Source organism: Pagrus pagrus (assembly GCF_965226575.1).
Source record: "Pagrus pagrus genome assembly, chromosome: 16".
Classification (NCBI taxonomy): Eukaryota; Metazoa; Chordata; class Actinopteri; order Spariformes; family Sparidae; genus Pagrus; species Pagrus pagrus.
The window spans coordinates 6,542,846-6,559,039 of record NC_140200.1 but is presented as its reverse complement, the minus strand read 5'-3'; the positions used below and the strand labels follow the sequence as shown (position 1 = coordinate 6,559,039).

Here is a 16,194-nt window from a genome sequence, read left to right as displayed (position 1 = left end):
ATGCTCCCGAGCATCTTTTTCTCCGTCATAATTTCTAAGAGATAGGAGCTTTTGTATTGACGCATATCGCAACGCAAATATCCATATTTCGATAATCCCTTGTCTTCATGAATTATGAATTTTATGTTTATTTAGTTTCTGAAGGCACCAAAAATCTCTTCCCCAAAACCACACAGTGCACCTTTAATAAAGCATAAAAAACAACAGATCAAGAAAATAATTAGGTAAATCAAAAGCTATGACATGCACAGCCTTCTACAACCATGCAGTGGACTAAAAACAACACTGAATGAAACGTGTTGTCACAGAAGTTTGTTTGTGATCATCTTCATAACAGACCTGTTGTGAAGTCTGGACGAACTGCGCCCCCCGGTGCCGAAGACGAGCACTGCACCCAAAGTGATCACATGATTCCGCGAGTCACCTGATTGTCCGGGTCCACCCTTGTGTTGTGCAGTCGGAAGCTAAGCTAGCTGCTGTGAGAGGATGAATGATTGAAACTTCACATATTCCTGTGCGTCCTGCAGAGATAATATCATATCCTGCATCTTTAATCCTTCATTTGGACGCATGCGCAGAGAGGAAGTACGCTCGCGTGCCCTAAACGGGTGGAAGTTGTGCTAGCTAGCTAGCTGTTTAGCCATGTCGTCTTAGGATTGTTTCTTCTCAAGTCTCTCTCTCTCTTTTAATTTAATCTGGAGAGAAATTACTTCACAGGTGTTGAAATAAGGTGAAATACGGTACACTCGGCCATGGCGTCGATACTTGACGAGTACGAAGACTCGCAAAACACCAGGCAAAGTGCGCAGCAGCACGGCCGCTTGTCAAGTGCCAACATCGGGATAACACATTCAGGTAGGTCGCTGTCCTCTCTGGAGCTGCGTCAAGGATGCTACAACGTTATTGTAACTTTTTTTTTTTTTTGTTAAAGCACACAGTTAAATGTCGCAGTCATTGTGTTTACTCGCTGTTTTCACTGACATTTTCATGTGCTTGTTAGGTTTTGTGAATGTGAGACTTGAGGAAGAGAAGCCGATATTCAACAAGCAGCGGATCGATTTTACTCCGCCGGAGAAGATAAACCATCTCGCGGTCTGCAGCAATCAGCTCTGCATGAGTCTGGGAAAGGACACCCTGCTGAGGCAAATGGCACCATTATAAATGCACTTAAAACCCTGTGATAGTGGTCACTAGTGTTTGTGTTTTGTCTTGATTGGATTAGTTTGAGTTCATGTCTGTTCTTCACTGTGATTAGTACTCATCTGTTTGTACAAGAGCTGTAATGCACAATGCTGATTCCAGTGTTTCATGTTCTGTTTCTACTAGGATTGATTTGGCCAAGCCTGATCAGCCTAATCAGATTGAATTAGGGCGGAAAGATGAAAGTAAAGTGCACAGACTGTTCCTGGACCCCACTGGTGAGAAAACCACAATGCTTATTCAAAGTCTTAATACTTTGTTTTGATGAGACCGTCTTTCAATCTGTCTTGTATCATCTTATTATCTGCAGAATCTCTTCGTGCTTTTTAAATGTATATTGATTGTTAACATTTGTAGGTATTCAGTAGTAATTTCTGAGGTGCAAGTAGTATGGCCACCTCAGAGACTGCAGCAACACCTCAACCCATGCATTAAACGCCCAGTGCTACTACATCCTTTGTAAGATCAGCGTGGCAGTGTCATGGTTATGACTCATTATCAGCAGCAGCTGTATCCACCTCCATATTTTCTCTCTGCAGGCTCCCATCTGCTGATCAGCCTGACCACCAGCGAGTGTCTGTACCTCAACAGGAACACGCAGAAGGTGCGCAGTCTGTCCCGCTGGAGAGGCCACCTCATCGAGAGCGTGGGCTGGAACAAGCTGCTCGGCACTGAGACCAACACAGGGCCAATCCTGGTTGGCACCAGCCAGGGCATCATCTTTGAAGCAGAGATCTCTGCAGCTGAGGGCAGCCTGTTCAACACCAATCCAGATCAATACTTCAGACAGGTGTGACCATCTGTTTTGCATCGTGTTTTGTATGTGTATCAAGTTTCAACACGTAGTTGGTCATGTTTACACATATTGTTTAAACTGTTTAAGGTTTGTCCATATTATTGGAGTCAAAAGTAGTAGAAAATAGTGTTAAAAATGTTTTATTTCTTTCTCTTGGTAAATAACATACTCTTTTCACGGGACAGGTCCACTCCGTGGAGGAGGATGGCAAGCCTGCACCAGTCTGCTGCCTAGAGGTGGAGCGGGGCCTGGAGAACAAGTACTTCATCATCGCCACAACCCGCAAACGCCTGTTCCAGTTTGTGGGTAAAGTGGCCGAGGGGTCCGAGCAGCAAGGCTTCAGCTCCATCTTCAGCCAGAACCAGGACCTGCTGCCCAGTTTCCAGGAGTTCCCAGCCAACATGGGCTACAGCGAGATCACCTTCTACACCTCTAAGCTTCGCACCTCTCCGAAGGCATTCGCCTGGATGATGGGTAATGGAGTTCTTTATGGTCAGCTGGACTACGTCAGGCCTGATTCCCTGCTGAGTGATGTTCAGGTAAATGTCTGTGTGTGGGGGAATTTCATCTCTCGATAATGTTTAGTTCTACCCACTTCGCATTCGCCTTTGCTGTCTTTATCTTTATGATTTCATATACTTTCCTATTCACTATCAAACAGGTATGGGAGTACACCCCTGACATTGACCTTAGTGCCAACAGGCCCATCTCCATTGTGCTGACACAGTTCCACTTCCTGCTGCTGCTCCGTGACCGAGTTAAGGCCATCTGCACTCTGAATGGACAGGTGGTTTATGAGGATGTGTTCCCAGATAAATTTGGCACCCTCAAGAAGATGATCAAGGACCCAATTGGCGGGTTGGTGTGGATCTACACAGAGCGGGCAGTTTTCCGGTACCACGTCCAGCGAGAGGCCAGGGATGTCTGGCAGATGTACATGAGCATGAATAAATTCGATCTGGCCAAGGAGTACTGCCGCGACCGGCCAGAGTGCATGGACATGGTGCTGGCTAAAGAGGCAGAGCACTGCTTCCAGAACAAGCGTTACCTCGAGAGTGCCAAGTGCTATGCACTGACGCAGAACTACTTTGAAGAAATAGCGCTCAAGTTCATCGAAGCCAAACAAGAGGACGCCCTAAAGGAGTTTCTGCTGAAGAAACTAAATAATCTGAAACAGAGCGAGAGAACACAGATCACACTGCTAGTCACCTGGCTAGCCGAGCTCTACCTGAACCGGCTGGGCCAGCTGGAGAGTGATGGTAATAGCATCATCTTCCAGGAGACCCGTGATGACTTTCGCCAATTCCTCAGCAACTCCAAACACAAGGAGTGCCTGTACAACAACCGCAGCACCATCTACGACCTGCTTGCCAGCCACGGCAACGTTGACGACATGGTGTACTTCTCAGTCGTCATGCAGGACTATGAGAGAGTGATATCCCACTACTGCCAGCACGACGACTACAGCGCCGCTCTGGAGGTGCTCTCTAAGCACTGTGATCAGAAGCTTTTTTACAAGTTCTCCCCCGTACTCATGCAGCACATTCCCAAAAACGTGGTGGATGCGTGGATTCAGATGGGCAAGCGGCTGGACCCAAAGAAGCTCATCCCGGCTCTGATGAACTACAGCCACATGGGCAGCACCCAGCAAATCAACGAAACGATCCGCTACATGGAGTTCTGTGTGTACGAGCTGACTGTGACTGAGGAGGCCATCCATAACTACCTGCTGTCGCTCTATGCCAAGTATAAGCCGGACCGTCTGCTATGGTACCTGGAGCAGGCAGGTACACACGCCTCAGAGATCCACTATGACCTGAAGTACGCCCTCAGGCTGTGTGCAGAACATGGCTACCTCAAAGCCTGTGTCCTGGTTTATAGGATTATGGAGCTGTATGAGGAGGCAGTGGATCTTGCTTTACAAGTAAGTGATGTTATCATTTTGGGGGGTCAGCATTGCATGTATACACATACTATCAATAATATGGTCAAGAATCTTGAATAACAGAATTTGACAAATGCAACTAACTTAAAATGTATTTATTGTTCATAGGTCGACGTAGACTCTGCCAAGTCATGTGCAGACCTGCCTGAGGATGACGAGGAGCTGAGGAAAAAGCTTTGGCTGAAGATTGCCCGCCATGTGGTGCAGGAGGAGAAAGATGTGAAGAAAGCCATGAACTGTCTGTCCAGCTGCAATCTGCTCAAGATCGAAGACATCCTGCCCTTCTTCCCAGACTTTGTCACCATTGACCATTTTAAGGTCTGTCTATATTTTGAATTAGTATGAAAAGCATTCAAAACACACTTACATTCTGCCTCAGTGTTTAAGTCAAGATGAATGTGATGCATTGCAAAAACACAACATTTTGTATATTGATTCAAATTAATGTGCTTTATCCTCCGTTCTTTGTGGTTTCTCAGGAGGCCATCTGCAGCTCCCTGGAGGAGTACAACCAGCACATCGAGGAGCTGAAGCAGGAAATGGAGGAGGCTACAGAGAGCGCTAAACGCATCAGAGAAGACATCCAGGAAATGAGGAACAAATATGGCGTAGTGGATTCTCAGGAAAAGTGTGCTGCTTGTGACTTTCCATTACTCAACAGGCCCTTCTATTTGTTCCTGTGTGGACACATGTTCCACTACGACTGCCTGTTCCAGGTAACTCAAGGCAGCTTCCTGCTTTTTCAGTGTCAATAAAAGACTTTGCTTCCTTTAATTAGCTAAGTAATTGTAAGTGTCATGTTTGAGAATTTCAAAGATGTTTAAACCCCTTTAATAATTCAGATTTTTTTTGTTTTTTTCTACCTCATAGGAAGTGACCCCTCACCTCACAGCATATAAGCAGAGTCGTCTGGAGGAGCTGCAGAAAAAGCTGGCTGCGACCACGCAATCCTCCAAGTCACGCCACCGCGCCGCAACCAAGGACGAAGGAGACACTTCCAGCCTCGGAAAGGGCAACGCGGGCACAAGCCGCGAGCAGATAAAATCGGACATTGATGACATCATTGCATCTGAATGCGTGTACTGCGGCGAACTGATGATCAAGTCCATCGACAAGCCTTTCATTGATCCACAGAAATTTGAGGAGGAGAAATCCAGCTGGCTATGAATGAATCCTCTCAATGTGAAAAGACACGGCAGCCCACCATCTGTATGTCAATTACACTGCACCGTATTTAGGACTGGCCCATTCAGTGGATACAGACATTCACCTGATGGCCTGTTGGTAGTGCCTACTGCTGAAAACTGCATCAGCTTCAGTCGTTCTCTCCAGAATACATTTATTGTTGGCAGTATTTGACGCTGATTTAAAAACCTTTGCACTTTGTATGGGAGTGTGTAGTAAAATGTGGACATTGTCAGCAAAGATACAAGATGGGGTGATGTAAAATATTGCCAGGGCTGTACAGTGCATACAACGTGCCTGAACCTCTCACTATAAAATGATTCAAAAGCTGCACTATACATCTATTAACTACATTAGGTCTTGCACTTGCTTTGTCTGTTGGAAACATTACCTGCACTTAGACGATATCTGTGATTCCTTAGTTTAGTTCATCCACTCCACTCTACAGATCTGTGTTGACGTGAATGTGGGTCGGATTAACAAACTGTTATCTCATGTATTCACTGTTTTGCAATTCAACTGTGGCACATTAAAGCTTGGCAGTACTGATTAACTGATTGTTCTGGTTGTTTAAAGTGATTTTAACAATCAGCTGTGCTGTGCAGAGAGTAATCAATGTCCTTCATCACTGTTCGTCAGGAGCGTACGCCAATTCTCTAGGTTAGTCAAGACAATCACATCTCGGAGCAGAAGTAGGGCCCGGACAAGACCTTACCTATGCAGCATAACAGAAAAATATAATATGGTTTGAAAATAAGCTGTGGTTTAATATCAATATTAGAGTTGAAGCCACAGTTACAGCAAGCATCATTGTTAAAAGCCCTACCAGGGGAAGAAGATGTGTGTATCATGATTGTCACCATAAACTGAACAGTAACGGTCGTACATTTATATGTAAACATAGCATATATATATTTTTTGTAAGTTTCCATTATCATTAAGTTCACTGTCAACACTTTACACCATAGATTAGCTTTATAATAGCCACATTTTACTGTGGGTATCCATCAGTCCCACCATACCTAAAACGGAGTTCCCTTCTGATGACGTAAGACGTAGCTCGGTAATCTTCGCAGTGAGCAGACGCTGTTAATCGACTTCGGAAATTCATCGATGAAATCGAAATAGTTGCGTATTTACGGCCGCAAATGGCACAAACTGTAGACGCGTGCCTCATTTTATTAGATAAAGACGCCGCTCGGATTTCTTTTTCCAGCTGTGTCCTCGGAGACCGCGATAGACGAGCGTCCCTTTATCTGCGATTGATTAAAACGCCTGCTCCTTGCTGTACCCTCGCCATGGCGTCGTGTCTCTGCTCTCTCAGTAACAGAAAGTGGCCGCCTCTCTGCTGTTGCTGCCGACTCAAAGCTCACAGACTCGCTCGGCGCCCCAAACCGCCATTTTGGAGTCAGAGAACCGAGAGTCGGCAGCAGCGAAGAGAGAGACGAAAAGGGGGACACGGGGCCGAGGTGAGAGACTCCATGGTGGTTGTTATGGCGAAGGAGCAATGGGGGGAAGATGGCCGGGAGGGAGAAAGAATTAAAACATGGGGATCATTCGTTCCGAGTCCCCCGCTCGTATCCGCAGCAAGGGTACGAGAGGCGCGGGCGGAGGGCCTTGCTGTCGCTTGCACCGCGACTAGCCTGTTTTAAAGAATTGCTATTAAACCAATATCATATCTTAATACATTGTTTAGGAAGGGAGGTGGTGGCCTTAAAGAGACAGAACCGATTTGAATACTTCATATTAATGGTGCGAGAGGACGTCTGTGTCAAAACGCTCAGTATTGGATAAGCTAACGTCTGTGATGAAAAGCTACACTAGAGGAGGGATAGCGGGGATGCAGCCGCTCTGCCACAAAGGCTAGGTGTAAAGAAAATCAACTAGCGGCGATAACTAACGTCCGTGGTGTGGTTTACTCTAACCAGCAAGCTGTCAGCGTGTGTGTAAACCAGCACCTTGACCCTTTACTATCATTGATCGGAGGCAATGCTACTGTGCTGACACAGCGAGGCTGCTAACGGTCGTTAGCTGGCGAGCATACAACCCGGTGCACCATCCAAGGTTAGCTAGCAAACCCTGGCTAATGCTAGCTTGGATTTGCTAGCTAGCTAATCACAACATAACGGTGCATCAGCAAATGAAGCTACATGTTATCCAGGTTAACACAGCTCTCAGTTTTTCTTCATTTTGGGGGAAAGAAAAAAAAAAAGAAAGTCCAAACTCTCGCTTGGCTTTAGCTCTTATTATCCTCCCACATGCCAGGCAGTGAAACTTGTGTCAGAAAGTCAAGTGAATATGTTAATGAGTGGTAATTACAGAGGACACCACATTAAAGGTTACCATGTTAATTGTCTCTGTCAAAACAATCACATGTGCAGTCAAAAATGACATTATGAGTGGAGCAGCAGGGTAGTACTTTGTTATATCACGTGTGTAATAGCCTTGGGGAAGTGAAACTATTAAAAGTTTATCCAGTTTGACCTTTTAACAAACTGAACTGACTGATGTGAAAGTAGTCTGCAGTGTATACTGCCCTGTGTTATAGGACCAGAGGTGGGAAACAGCTGTTCTTAGAAAAGTAGAAATGATCCAGCCAGCACATTTTTTTTCTTCATTAAATATTTACATTATAAACATGAAAGCAAGCCCTGCACAGTTTAAGTACACAGTGTTGCAGGAGTGGTCATTTTCTTTATTTATATGTATTTACTGTTATTATAACATTTTGAACAAAATATATTTTTATGGAAAAGCTCATTATTTGAAAATCGTCAGTATTACACAATGAAACAAACTCCTGCTAAACAGAGCACAACACGTGAAGGAGCACGATCACTCCATTAAAGCACTTTAACACTGTCATGTGAATATTAGTTTGTGACTGTGTTTCTTCCTCTGTAGGGGTTTTCATCTTTGTCTGATCCTTAATCTTGGAATCAAGAACAATGACATCCCTTCCTGAGAAGGTAGGTCCACTGTTTGTACTGCGTCGTGCTCAGTGAACCACGTGCAGGCACCGCACCGCATGCCCAGCCATTTCAGGAGAGTAGTCTCGATATTTTGGACTAAATGTCCGTTTTGTTACCATGACAAAATTTGAGATGTTGGCAGCGACTGAGAGGTGCGGAGAAGGAGAATATCTCCCACATGCCGGACTAGAAAATCTCTTGGGATAGTAAAGGCGAAAAACTCAGCAACTGCTTATGAACGTCTTGTGAGTCATTTACAAATCCTTTAAGTGGTGTGAACCATCATACCGCCAGGTCTTGCTATGATTTAGGTGAATAATGATAAAACAGCAGAGTGTTACTCACCCCATAGTTAGTTTGTCCTGTACTGCTCACTCTGACCTCCAGCCATCTGCCTCTGCTTCTCTCTCTTCAGTAAAAGTTGCTGCCCTGCTGGGCAGAGGTGTCTGTGCTGCATGGCGTCAGGGCAGGGTGGCCGGCTGGAGGTCGGGGCATCAGGGAGCTCTGCCCTGGCCAAACCTCTCTACCTGCAGCGCTTAGAAAGAACCCTGAGGTTGGACACTTTCCTGCGCCAGACTGCCGCCATCTTCAACAGAGACATAACCAGGTACAGACACATTCTGGGATCAGTTCTGCAGTTTCAAGACGGCTCATGCTTTGATTAGTGGTCTAAATGCTGTTTTCCTGTTGTTGGACAAATGACGGGCTTAATGCTGCATAATCTTCATGTTCTAGTGATGACAGTGATGACAGCGATGGTGCATTGGGGAGAGGGCTATCCCTGGATCCCTCCAGTCAGCATACAGCTTTGACTGTGAAGACTGAGCCATGTGAGCCAGGGGAGGGTTTGGCAGAGGGGAAGCCCCTCAACGGAGTTCTGCTGCAAGGTAAAGGTAAGATACATATATATTAATATTTATGTTATTCACATATAACATACTGTCTGTGGAAGATATCATGTGAAGTTTCTTCTCTCCCCGCAAACTCCACAGACCAAAAGGCAGATAAAACTAGCTTCTATAATTTCTCAAAGCTGAAGAAGAACAGAAAATGGCTGAAGGTATTTATTATTCTCCATCTTACTACAGATTTAAGCTTTTTTTTGAGTGATACGTTACACAATTCCTTGTTCCTTCTCTGTCTCCTGCAGAATATCCTGTTGAGTGACGACACCACAGACTCGGACACAGACTCCGATGACTCCGACTTCAGTTTGTCTCGGGAGGAGCTGCACGACATGCTGAGGCTGCATCGCTTCACCAGGCAGCATCAGAGCAAGTTCCACTCTGACCGAGAGGTACACACACACACACACACACACACACACACACACACACACACATATACTAATAATTAGAATTGTCTGACATTTGTTTTTTGTAACATCTTCATTGCATTTTTCCATCTTTGTATATTTTTCCTGCAGCTTCACCAGTATCAGTACTACAGCACTGGACTCCTCTCTACTCATGACCCCTTCTATGAGCAGCAGCGCCACCTACTGGGCCCAAAGAAGAAGAAGATCAAAGATGAGAAGAAATTCAAGGGTAAAAACAAAAGAAATGTGAAGCAAATAACTGAATAATTACTGGATTAGTTGATAAGATTTCACATTGATCATTCACATACTTTTTTTCTACAGCCAAACTAAAAAAGGTGAAGAAAAAGAAGAAACGGGGAGAGGGAGACTTTATGGATGAGGGGCGTCCTTATGTCACCAAGATCTTTGCAAAGTTTTCCCATGATGCTCCGCTACCCGTCGTGAAGAAGAAACATCTCACCATCGAGCAGCTGAACGCACGGCGACGGAAGGTCTGGCTCACCATCGCTAAAAAGGAGATCCCCAAGGTTAGTATGCACGATCCTGATAAACACGTTCATGCTCAAGAACTTCTGGTGAAATGTCCAGCACCACTTTAAGTCCTGAATATTCTGTTTATATCTATTTTGCAGTCTTTCAAGCAGAAGACGTCTGCTAAGAACTTAGTGCTGACCAATGCTAAAAAGGTAAGTCAAGTGTACACACTACTGTGTTGTTAAAATGAACTTTTAAGGGTTTATTCTGAATCTTTTGTTAAATACACTCTGTTCCACATATTTCTGTTTCTGGTTGAGTCATGACACCAACTCTTCATTTTCAGATCGTTCAAAAGCTAATTGTAGATTTAGTACAGCATTAAACCTCATTTTTTTGTTTGTCCTAGTTGGCTCATCAGTGCATGAGAGAGGTTCGGCGTGCAGCTATCCAGGCCCAAAAGAACTGTAAGGAGACATTACCTCGGGCTCGCCGCCTCACCAAGGAGATGATGCTCTACTGGAAGAAGTACGACAAAGTGGAGAAGGAGCACAGGAAGAGGGCGGAGAAGGAGGCCCTGGAGCAGCGGAAGCTGGATGAAGAGATGAGAGAAGTAGGTGGAATGGATATTGTTGTCTTTAGTCAATTAGCACATTTTTTATTGAAATATTTGCATCAACATACGTTTTGGAAACGTGAAAAAACATTCCTGCTTTCCTCCTTCTCTCGCAGGCCAAGCGTCAGCAGCGCAAATTGAATTTCCTCATCACCCAGACAGAGCTGTATGCTCATTTCATGAGCGGTAAAGCCAACATTGGGGGTCCAGAGGGAGATACAGCCCAGGAGGAAATTCTGAGAAAGCTGGAAGACACCGCGGCGCACCGACAGATCGACATTGGTGGAGGCGTAATGGTCAACATGGGACAGGAGGACTATGGTATGAATGGCTCAGTGGAGTTTATTCTGTTACTGGAGCGGAGTCAGCAGCTGAAACTCAATACTGAGTCTGCTGCTGCCAAACACACCAGTTATTATTATATTCCTTACCTCTTCAGCCTCTTTTCTGTCTGTAGATTATATTTCATGTTTTTTCCTCCTCACAGTTTTAATGTGCTGTTGAGCAGCTGGATATCTGTGCAGTGACCTGCTAAAAATAAGAAACAGTTCACTGAGGGGTCACTGTTTGTTTTCCAGATTTGATATTCTACAGTTCATTTCTGATAAATTAGAAACGACATGGGTCATTTTTTTTATCATGGCATTGTATGCGATTTCAGATAGTGATCACTACAAGTCCCAGGCCTTGAGGAATGCCAAAGAAGCCTACCAGATTCATCAAGAGAGAGTAAGTCGATGCACGCATAACCTCAGAGATAAAAACACCCACACGCTCTACTCCATCCATAATAATCCCCAAATCTCTCCCTGTAGACGCGGATGTTTGATGAGGAGGCTAAGGACAGCCGCTGCGCTTCGCTACACGCAGCGTGCAGCTCATCCTCAGGCGCCGGCTCCGGGTTTGGAGAGAGCTACAGCCTCTCCAACCCGTCCATCAACGCGGGCGAAGACATTCCTCAGCCCACCATCTTCAACGGCAAACTCAAAGGTTACCAACTGAAGGGCATGAACTGGCTGGCCAACCTCTATGAGCAGGTACCCACGTCGGCCTCTGACATGAGCGACACAGTTTACTTCCTCTTTCTCTCGGTGCTTTCAGTCGGCATGTTGTTTGACGTGAAATTTGTATCTGCTTATTGTTCTCGGTTTTACAGGCATTGCAGAGCTTTCCATATTATTATGTGCTTTTTTTATTCACGTTGAAAGATTTATCGTCTCCTCTCTCTGCAGGGAATCAATGGAATCCTGGCAGATGAGATGGGGCTGGGGAAGACGGTCCAGAGCATCGCCCTGTTGGCACACTTAGCAGAGGTGAGAGATTTTAAAAAGCTTTGTGGAATATTCAGTTGTTTCCCCTCGACTCACTTATGAAAACATCTAACATCTTTGTGCACCTGCATCCTTCAAAACGAGTCCCATTGAATGACTCACATGACTTATTCATTGTTGCAAGTAGCTGATTCGCAGGTTGTACGGTCTCATAACACCAAAAGGAGAAAAAGTGGAATTCAGGGGAAATACTTGTTTTCACTGGCAGGAAGATGCACGGCGTGTTCCCCCGTTGCATCCTGTTATTGGGCGCTCACGCGTGCACACACACACACACACAGTGCACCTGTTGTGGCGGCTGACGATGTGTTCTTCTTCTTTGTTCCCTCACAGAGAGACAACATCTGGGGCCCGTTCCTGATCATCTCCCCTGCATCCACACTCAACAACTGGCACCAGGAGTTCACCCGCTTTGTGCCGAAATTCAAGGTGAGAATGCACTAAGCGGAAACACCTTCAAAATCACGTCCGCAGGAACCCCTGGCACCCTCGTCTCTGCCGTCCTCATCTGAGAACTAAGAGGATAAAGCCTGTCTGGGACTAATCATTAGGGGGCAGTATTGTACTACGAGACTGTGTTAAAAACCGGCCTCTGTGTGCATTCTTAAATGTTAAAAAAAAAACATTTATCAATTACATCAGCTTTCAGCAATGGTTACATGCACACTCACACGCACGCACACATAGCCACTACAACACGCATGATTCTTTGTTGTGCTCAACACTCAACTCTGCCAGTTTGAAAATAAATCAATACCAGTCTGTTTTGCTAATGAGGTGTGAAAAGACCCCATTACACAATTTGAAGATAAGCTTCCTGAACACTCAAAGCAAGACTGACCCAAAACAATGGAACACCAGCGTGCGTTGAGCGATGCAATGATGTGTGAATCTTTTCACATCGCATTTCCCATCAACAGCACGCCAACTGGCGCGGTGATTCATACGTGATGCTATGTCTAAGTGTTTCTTCTGGAAACATCGCCGTAGCTCTGTTTTCGTTTTGCATTGCTCGATGTAAATGTAACAGTTTGGAAAAGTTTGAAAGAAGGATTCACACACAACACAAGACTCACTAGTCCCCCTTGTTTTAACTTTCAGGTGTTGCCATACTGGGGGAATCCTCATGATCGTAAGGTGATCCGGAAGTTTTGGAGCCAGGTAAGGAAGAGATGGTGACTATGAACACACAGATACAATGCTTTATTGTGTTATTTTGTAGGCCTGTCACCATTACTTTTTTATTAAATGATATATTGTCCCATAAATAATTGAAATAATTATATTATTGTCATGTTAAGACCTTTTCTGCCACTGATATATGATATAATAGCAAAGAAGTGCAAGAAGATCTAATCAGAGAGTGGTCATTTCTAATTTCGTAGGAATATTCAGACATTGGACATTTTACGATATCCAAATTGAATTAGAAAAAAATCTAATTAAACCACACAACACTAACAATAAGTAAAATGGACTCTTGGAATCTGTTAACAAAAAGGCCTCTAAACACAACGTGCAATATTGAGTTCAGTTATTTTCTTCTTGTCTGTAACCCCGTCTCTCCGTGTTTGTCTGTTTCAATAGAAAACCCTTTACACACAAAACGCACCTTTCCACGTGGTGATCACAAGCTACCAGCTGGTGGTCCAGGACGTCAAGTACTTTCAGAGAGTCAAGTGGCAGTACATGGTTCTGGATGAGGCGCAGGCGCTGAAGAGCAGCACCAGGTAAAACACTAACATGGCTGCTGTGTCATCATGTAACACTGTATTCCCGAAACATTAAAAGTTTCTCTAGCTTGATATCTGCATCTTTTGATCCCATATTCAACTGCTAGTTTGAGCAGATAAACACGCCATCCAGCAGACGTTCCTAAGCCCTATTTGCACAGGACTAGTATTACCAGAGGACCTCGTGTCATTTAGAAATTACCACCCCATGTTTGTGTTTCATGTGGTGCAGTCATACTGGATAAGCAAAGTCTGTATTTTACTCATATTTACTGACTTTGTATGATGTCAAGGCTCCGTGTAACAACAACAAAGCGAGGCGTCTGTTCTCTAGCAGCCACATTATTAGTATAGTTTAGAGTTGAACCGCCCACTTTCTGCATGTGTTACAAGCATAAATACACATTTACAGCTCATTAAGATCAAATAACAGATGCTTTGTGGCTGCACTTGAATATTACCTTGTGAACCGTTTGTTGATCCTAACTTTGTCTGTCATCACTTTTAAATGTCAATATAGTTGATATCACAGCACAGCTGTTGACTGACTTGTACTGCTGTTCGACATATAATGATTCACGATCAAGTTTCTTACTTGTTCGTTTGTCTGACAACAGAAAACAGATGTTTTGAGAAAAAATACGACCCCTAATCACGAAGATGCCGATTAGCATGGGGCTAATAATATTACGTGACCTCTGAGTTTGTCAAAATATGGCAGGTAATTTGCCGTGGAATTGCGGACATGGCAGAGTGGCACGGGATTAACATCGCAAATGGCCTCTGTATTTTTATTACAAATTACTCGAGGTCCCCTAGGTAATACTGGTCCTGTGTGAATAGGGCTTAAGCTAACATGAACAGATGCCAGCAGTTCTTTTTAATAGCACAGTGGCTATAAACATGCTGAACAGCAAAATGTCTATTTCAAAAATCAACAAAACACATTATGACCTAGAAAAATAAAGTTTTCTATAATTGCATAACGATGCTTAATTTCCTTTTTCTCTATGATAAACTGGCCAAAACCTACAAAACTAGTCTGAAAATATCTTGAAATGAGAAACATACATAAACAGTGCTCCACAGTTTGAGTAAGTGGTGTGATAACAGTAAAGTTAAGTGTTACATAAACATGATAAACTCATGCAGTTGTTGCAGCAGATCTCCAAATGTTCAACGTTTCCTTTCTGTGTGTTCAGCGTTCGGTGGAAAATCCTTCTGCAGTTCCAGTGTCGAAACAGACTGCTGCTCACTGGGACGCCCATCCAGAACACAATGGCTGAGGTGAGCATTGTGTGTGTGTATGTGTGTGTGTGTGTGTGTGTACGCTGGTGCATGTGTGTTCATGTGAGCCAGACAGAACTGTTGACGGCCGTATGTTTTTACTGTCTCTCAGCTGTGGGCCCTGCTGCACTTCATCATGCCTACGCTGTTTGATTCCCACGACGAGTTTAACGAGTGGTTCTCCAAGGACATCGAGAGCCACGCTGAAAACAAGTCGGCCATCGATGAGAGTGAGTGCAACTCTACAACTGAGGGGAATAATGGTCCTCTCAGCTGCTTGTTCAAGTTTTTTTTCCCCTCGTTTCCAGCTCACGACACGTACGAGTTTCAACTCATTTGTACGGAAAATTCCGTCATCTGTTTGCCAATGTCGAGCTTTTATTTCTGCCCGCAGTCCCATGTGATACGTTCTGAAGCTAAACATTGACGGTTTAATGTTTGTGTTTCAGACCAACTGTCCAGACTGCACATGATCCTCAAGCCTTTCATGCTGCGCAGGATCAAGAAAGATGTGGAAAACGAGCTCTCAGACAAGGTAGAGGAACATAAACATGATTCAGATTGATTAGGCTTCGAGAGACTGGACATTTTTTGTTTAGGTACCTGGAAAGCGCTCGAAAAGTGTTTGAATTTTGCTCTTAAAAAGTTGTACGAACCCTGTGTATAGTTTATGTAAAGATATTTAATTCAAAAACAGTCCCATATTCTATTTTGTCATCACAATGTAGCCCCTCGTCTTTCCTTCCCTGTTGCACCCTCTGTCCGTCTCGCTGACACACAAGGTGTTGTAATAAGCTTGTGAATGATGCTTGCGCTGGCAGATCCTCTCGACAGATGCTGGACTCCGGGTCTCTCGCTGTCACACGCGGCGCACACACACTCACTCACGAGCTGTGGGAGTCTCGATACACACAGTCAGAGGAATGGCAGAGTTCACGGCTCCCCCACATCTGTCTCTTCCCCCACATGCAGTCCTGCCAGCCCGCTTCCTTTTTTCTTCTCCGCTCTCGTCGGTTTTCTCTTGTTTTGTCAGCACAGTTCACTCGCGGTTCACGGTCGGGTTTTTACGCTTTGTTGTCGTTCGGTTTCACTGCTCTCATTGACGCGTGACACTAGATAAACCAGAGATTTTTAAATGTGTGTTTAAAGCTTGTGGGTCAGGCTGGGCATCAAGTCTGCAGCGATAAATATTTTTTTTAGTTGAGCCCATGTGAAAATACTGCGTGTGTTCTAATGGAGGCATAACATAGCGGTAGTGCTGAATCATTTGTCTGTACCGTAGCCACATGTTATATATGCAGCCTTTTTTTAACTGTAAGTCAATCGCTTTACTA

The 16,194-nt window shown here is 44.5% G+C and overlaps 2 protein-coding genes across 6 annotated transcripts in view; both read left to right on the top strand.

Moving 5' to 3' along the window:
- Positions 1-413: 413 nt before the first annotated feature.
- On the top strand, positions 414-5,683 carry vps18 (VPS18 core subunit of CORVET and HOPS complexes). The gene is made up of 9 exons (XM_084377553.1): positions 414-855; positions 1,001-1,142; positions 1,327-1,418; positions 1,740-1,990; positions 2,182-2,535; positions 2,658-3,920; positions 4,050-4,259; positions 4,421-4,657; positions 4,812-5,683. The coding sequence occupies exons 1-9, from the start codon at positions 753-755 to the stop codon at positions 5,106-5,108; spliced, it is 2,949 nt and encodes a 982-aa protein (XP_084233679.1). The 5' UTR covers positions 414-752; the 3' UTR covers positions 5,109-5,683.
- A 754-nt stretch (positions 5,684-6,437) lies between these two features.
- Positions 6,438-16,194, top strand: part of ino80 (INO80 complex ATPase subunit) — a 36,353-nt gene continuing 26,596 nt past the window's right edge. For 3 of the 5 annotated variants that reach the window (XM_084377395.1, XM_084377394.1, XM_084377393.1), the window contains exons 1-20: positions 6,438-6,595; positions 8,031-8,095; positions 8,514-8,705; positions 8,834-8,991; positions 9,091-9,158; positions 9,249-9,395; positions 9,525-9,645; positions 9,741-9,946; positions 10,052-10,105; positions 10,303-10,506; positions 10,626-10,830; positions 11,171-11,238; positions 11,325-11,546; positions 11,742-11,822; positions 12,174-12,269; positions 12,942-13,001; positions 13,428-13,570; positions 14,776-14,860; positions 14,973-15,090; positions 15,310-15,395. In XM_084377395.1, coding sequence (XP_084233521.1) covers positions 8,554-8,705; positions 8,834-8,991; positions 9,091-9,158; positions 9,249-9,395; positions 9,525-9,645; positions 9,741-9,946; positions 10,052-10,105; positions 10,303-10,506; positions 10,626-10,830; positions 11,171-11,238; positions 11,325-11,546; positions 11,742-11,822; positions 12,174-12,269; positions 12,942-13,001; positions 13,428-13,570; positions 14,776-14,860; positions 14,973-15,090; positions 15,310-15,395 — 2,274 coding nt within the window. In that variant the 5' untranslated portion in view covers positions 6,438-6,595; positions 8,031-8,095; positions 8,514-8,553. The remainder of the gene's footprint in view (positions 6,596-8,030; positions 8,096-8,513; positions 8,706-8,833; positions 8,992-9,090; positions 9,159-9,248; positions 9,396-9,524; positions 9,646-9,740; positions 9,947-10,051; positions 10,106-10,302; positions 10,507-10,625; positions 10,831-11,170; positions 11,239-11,324; positions 11,547-11,741; positions 11,823-12,173; positions 12,270-12,941; positions 13,002-13,427; positions 13,571-14,775; positions 14,861-14,972; positions 15,091-15,309; positions 15,396-16,194) is intronic. The other 2 variants (XM_084377397.1, XM_084377396.1) reach the window with 1 other exon arrangement.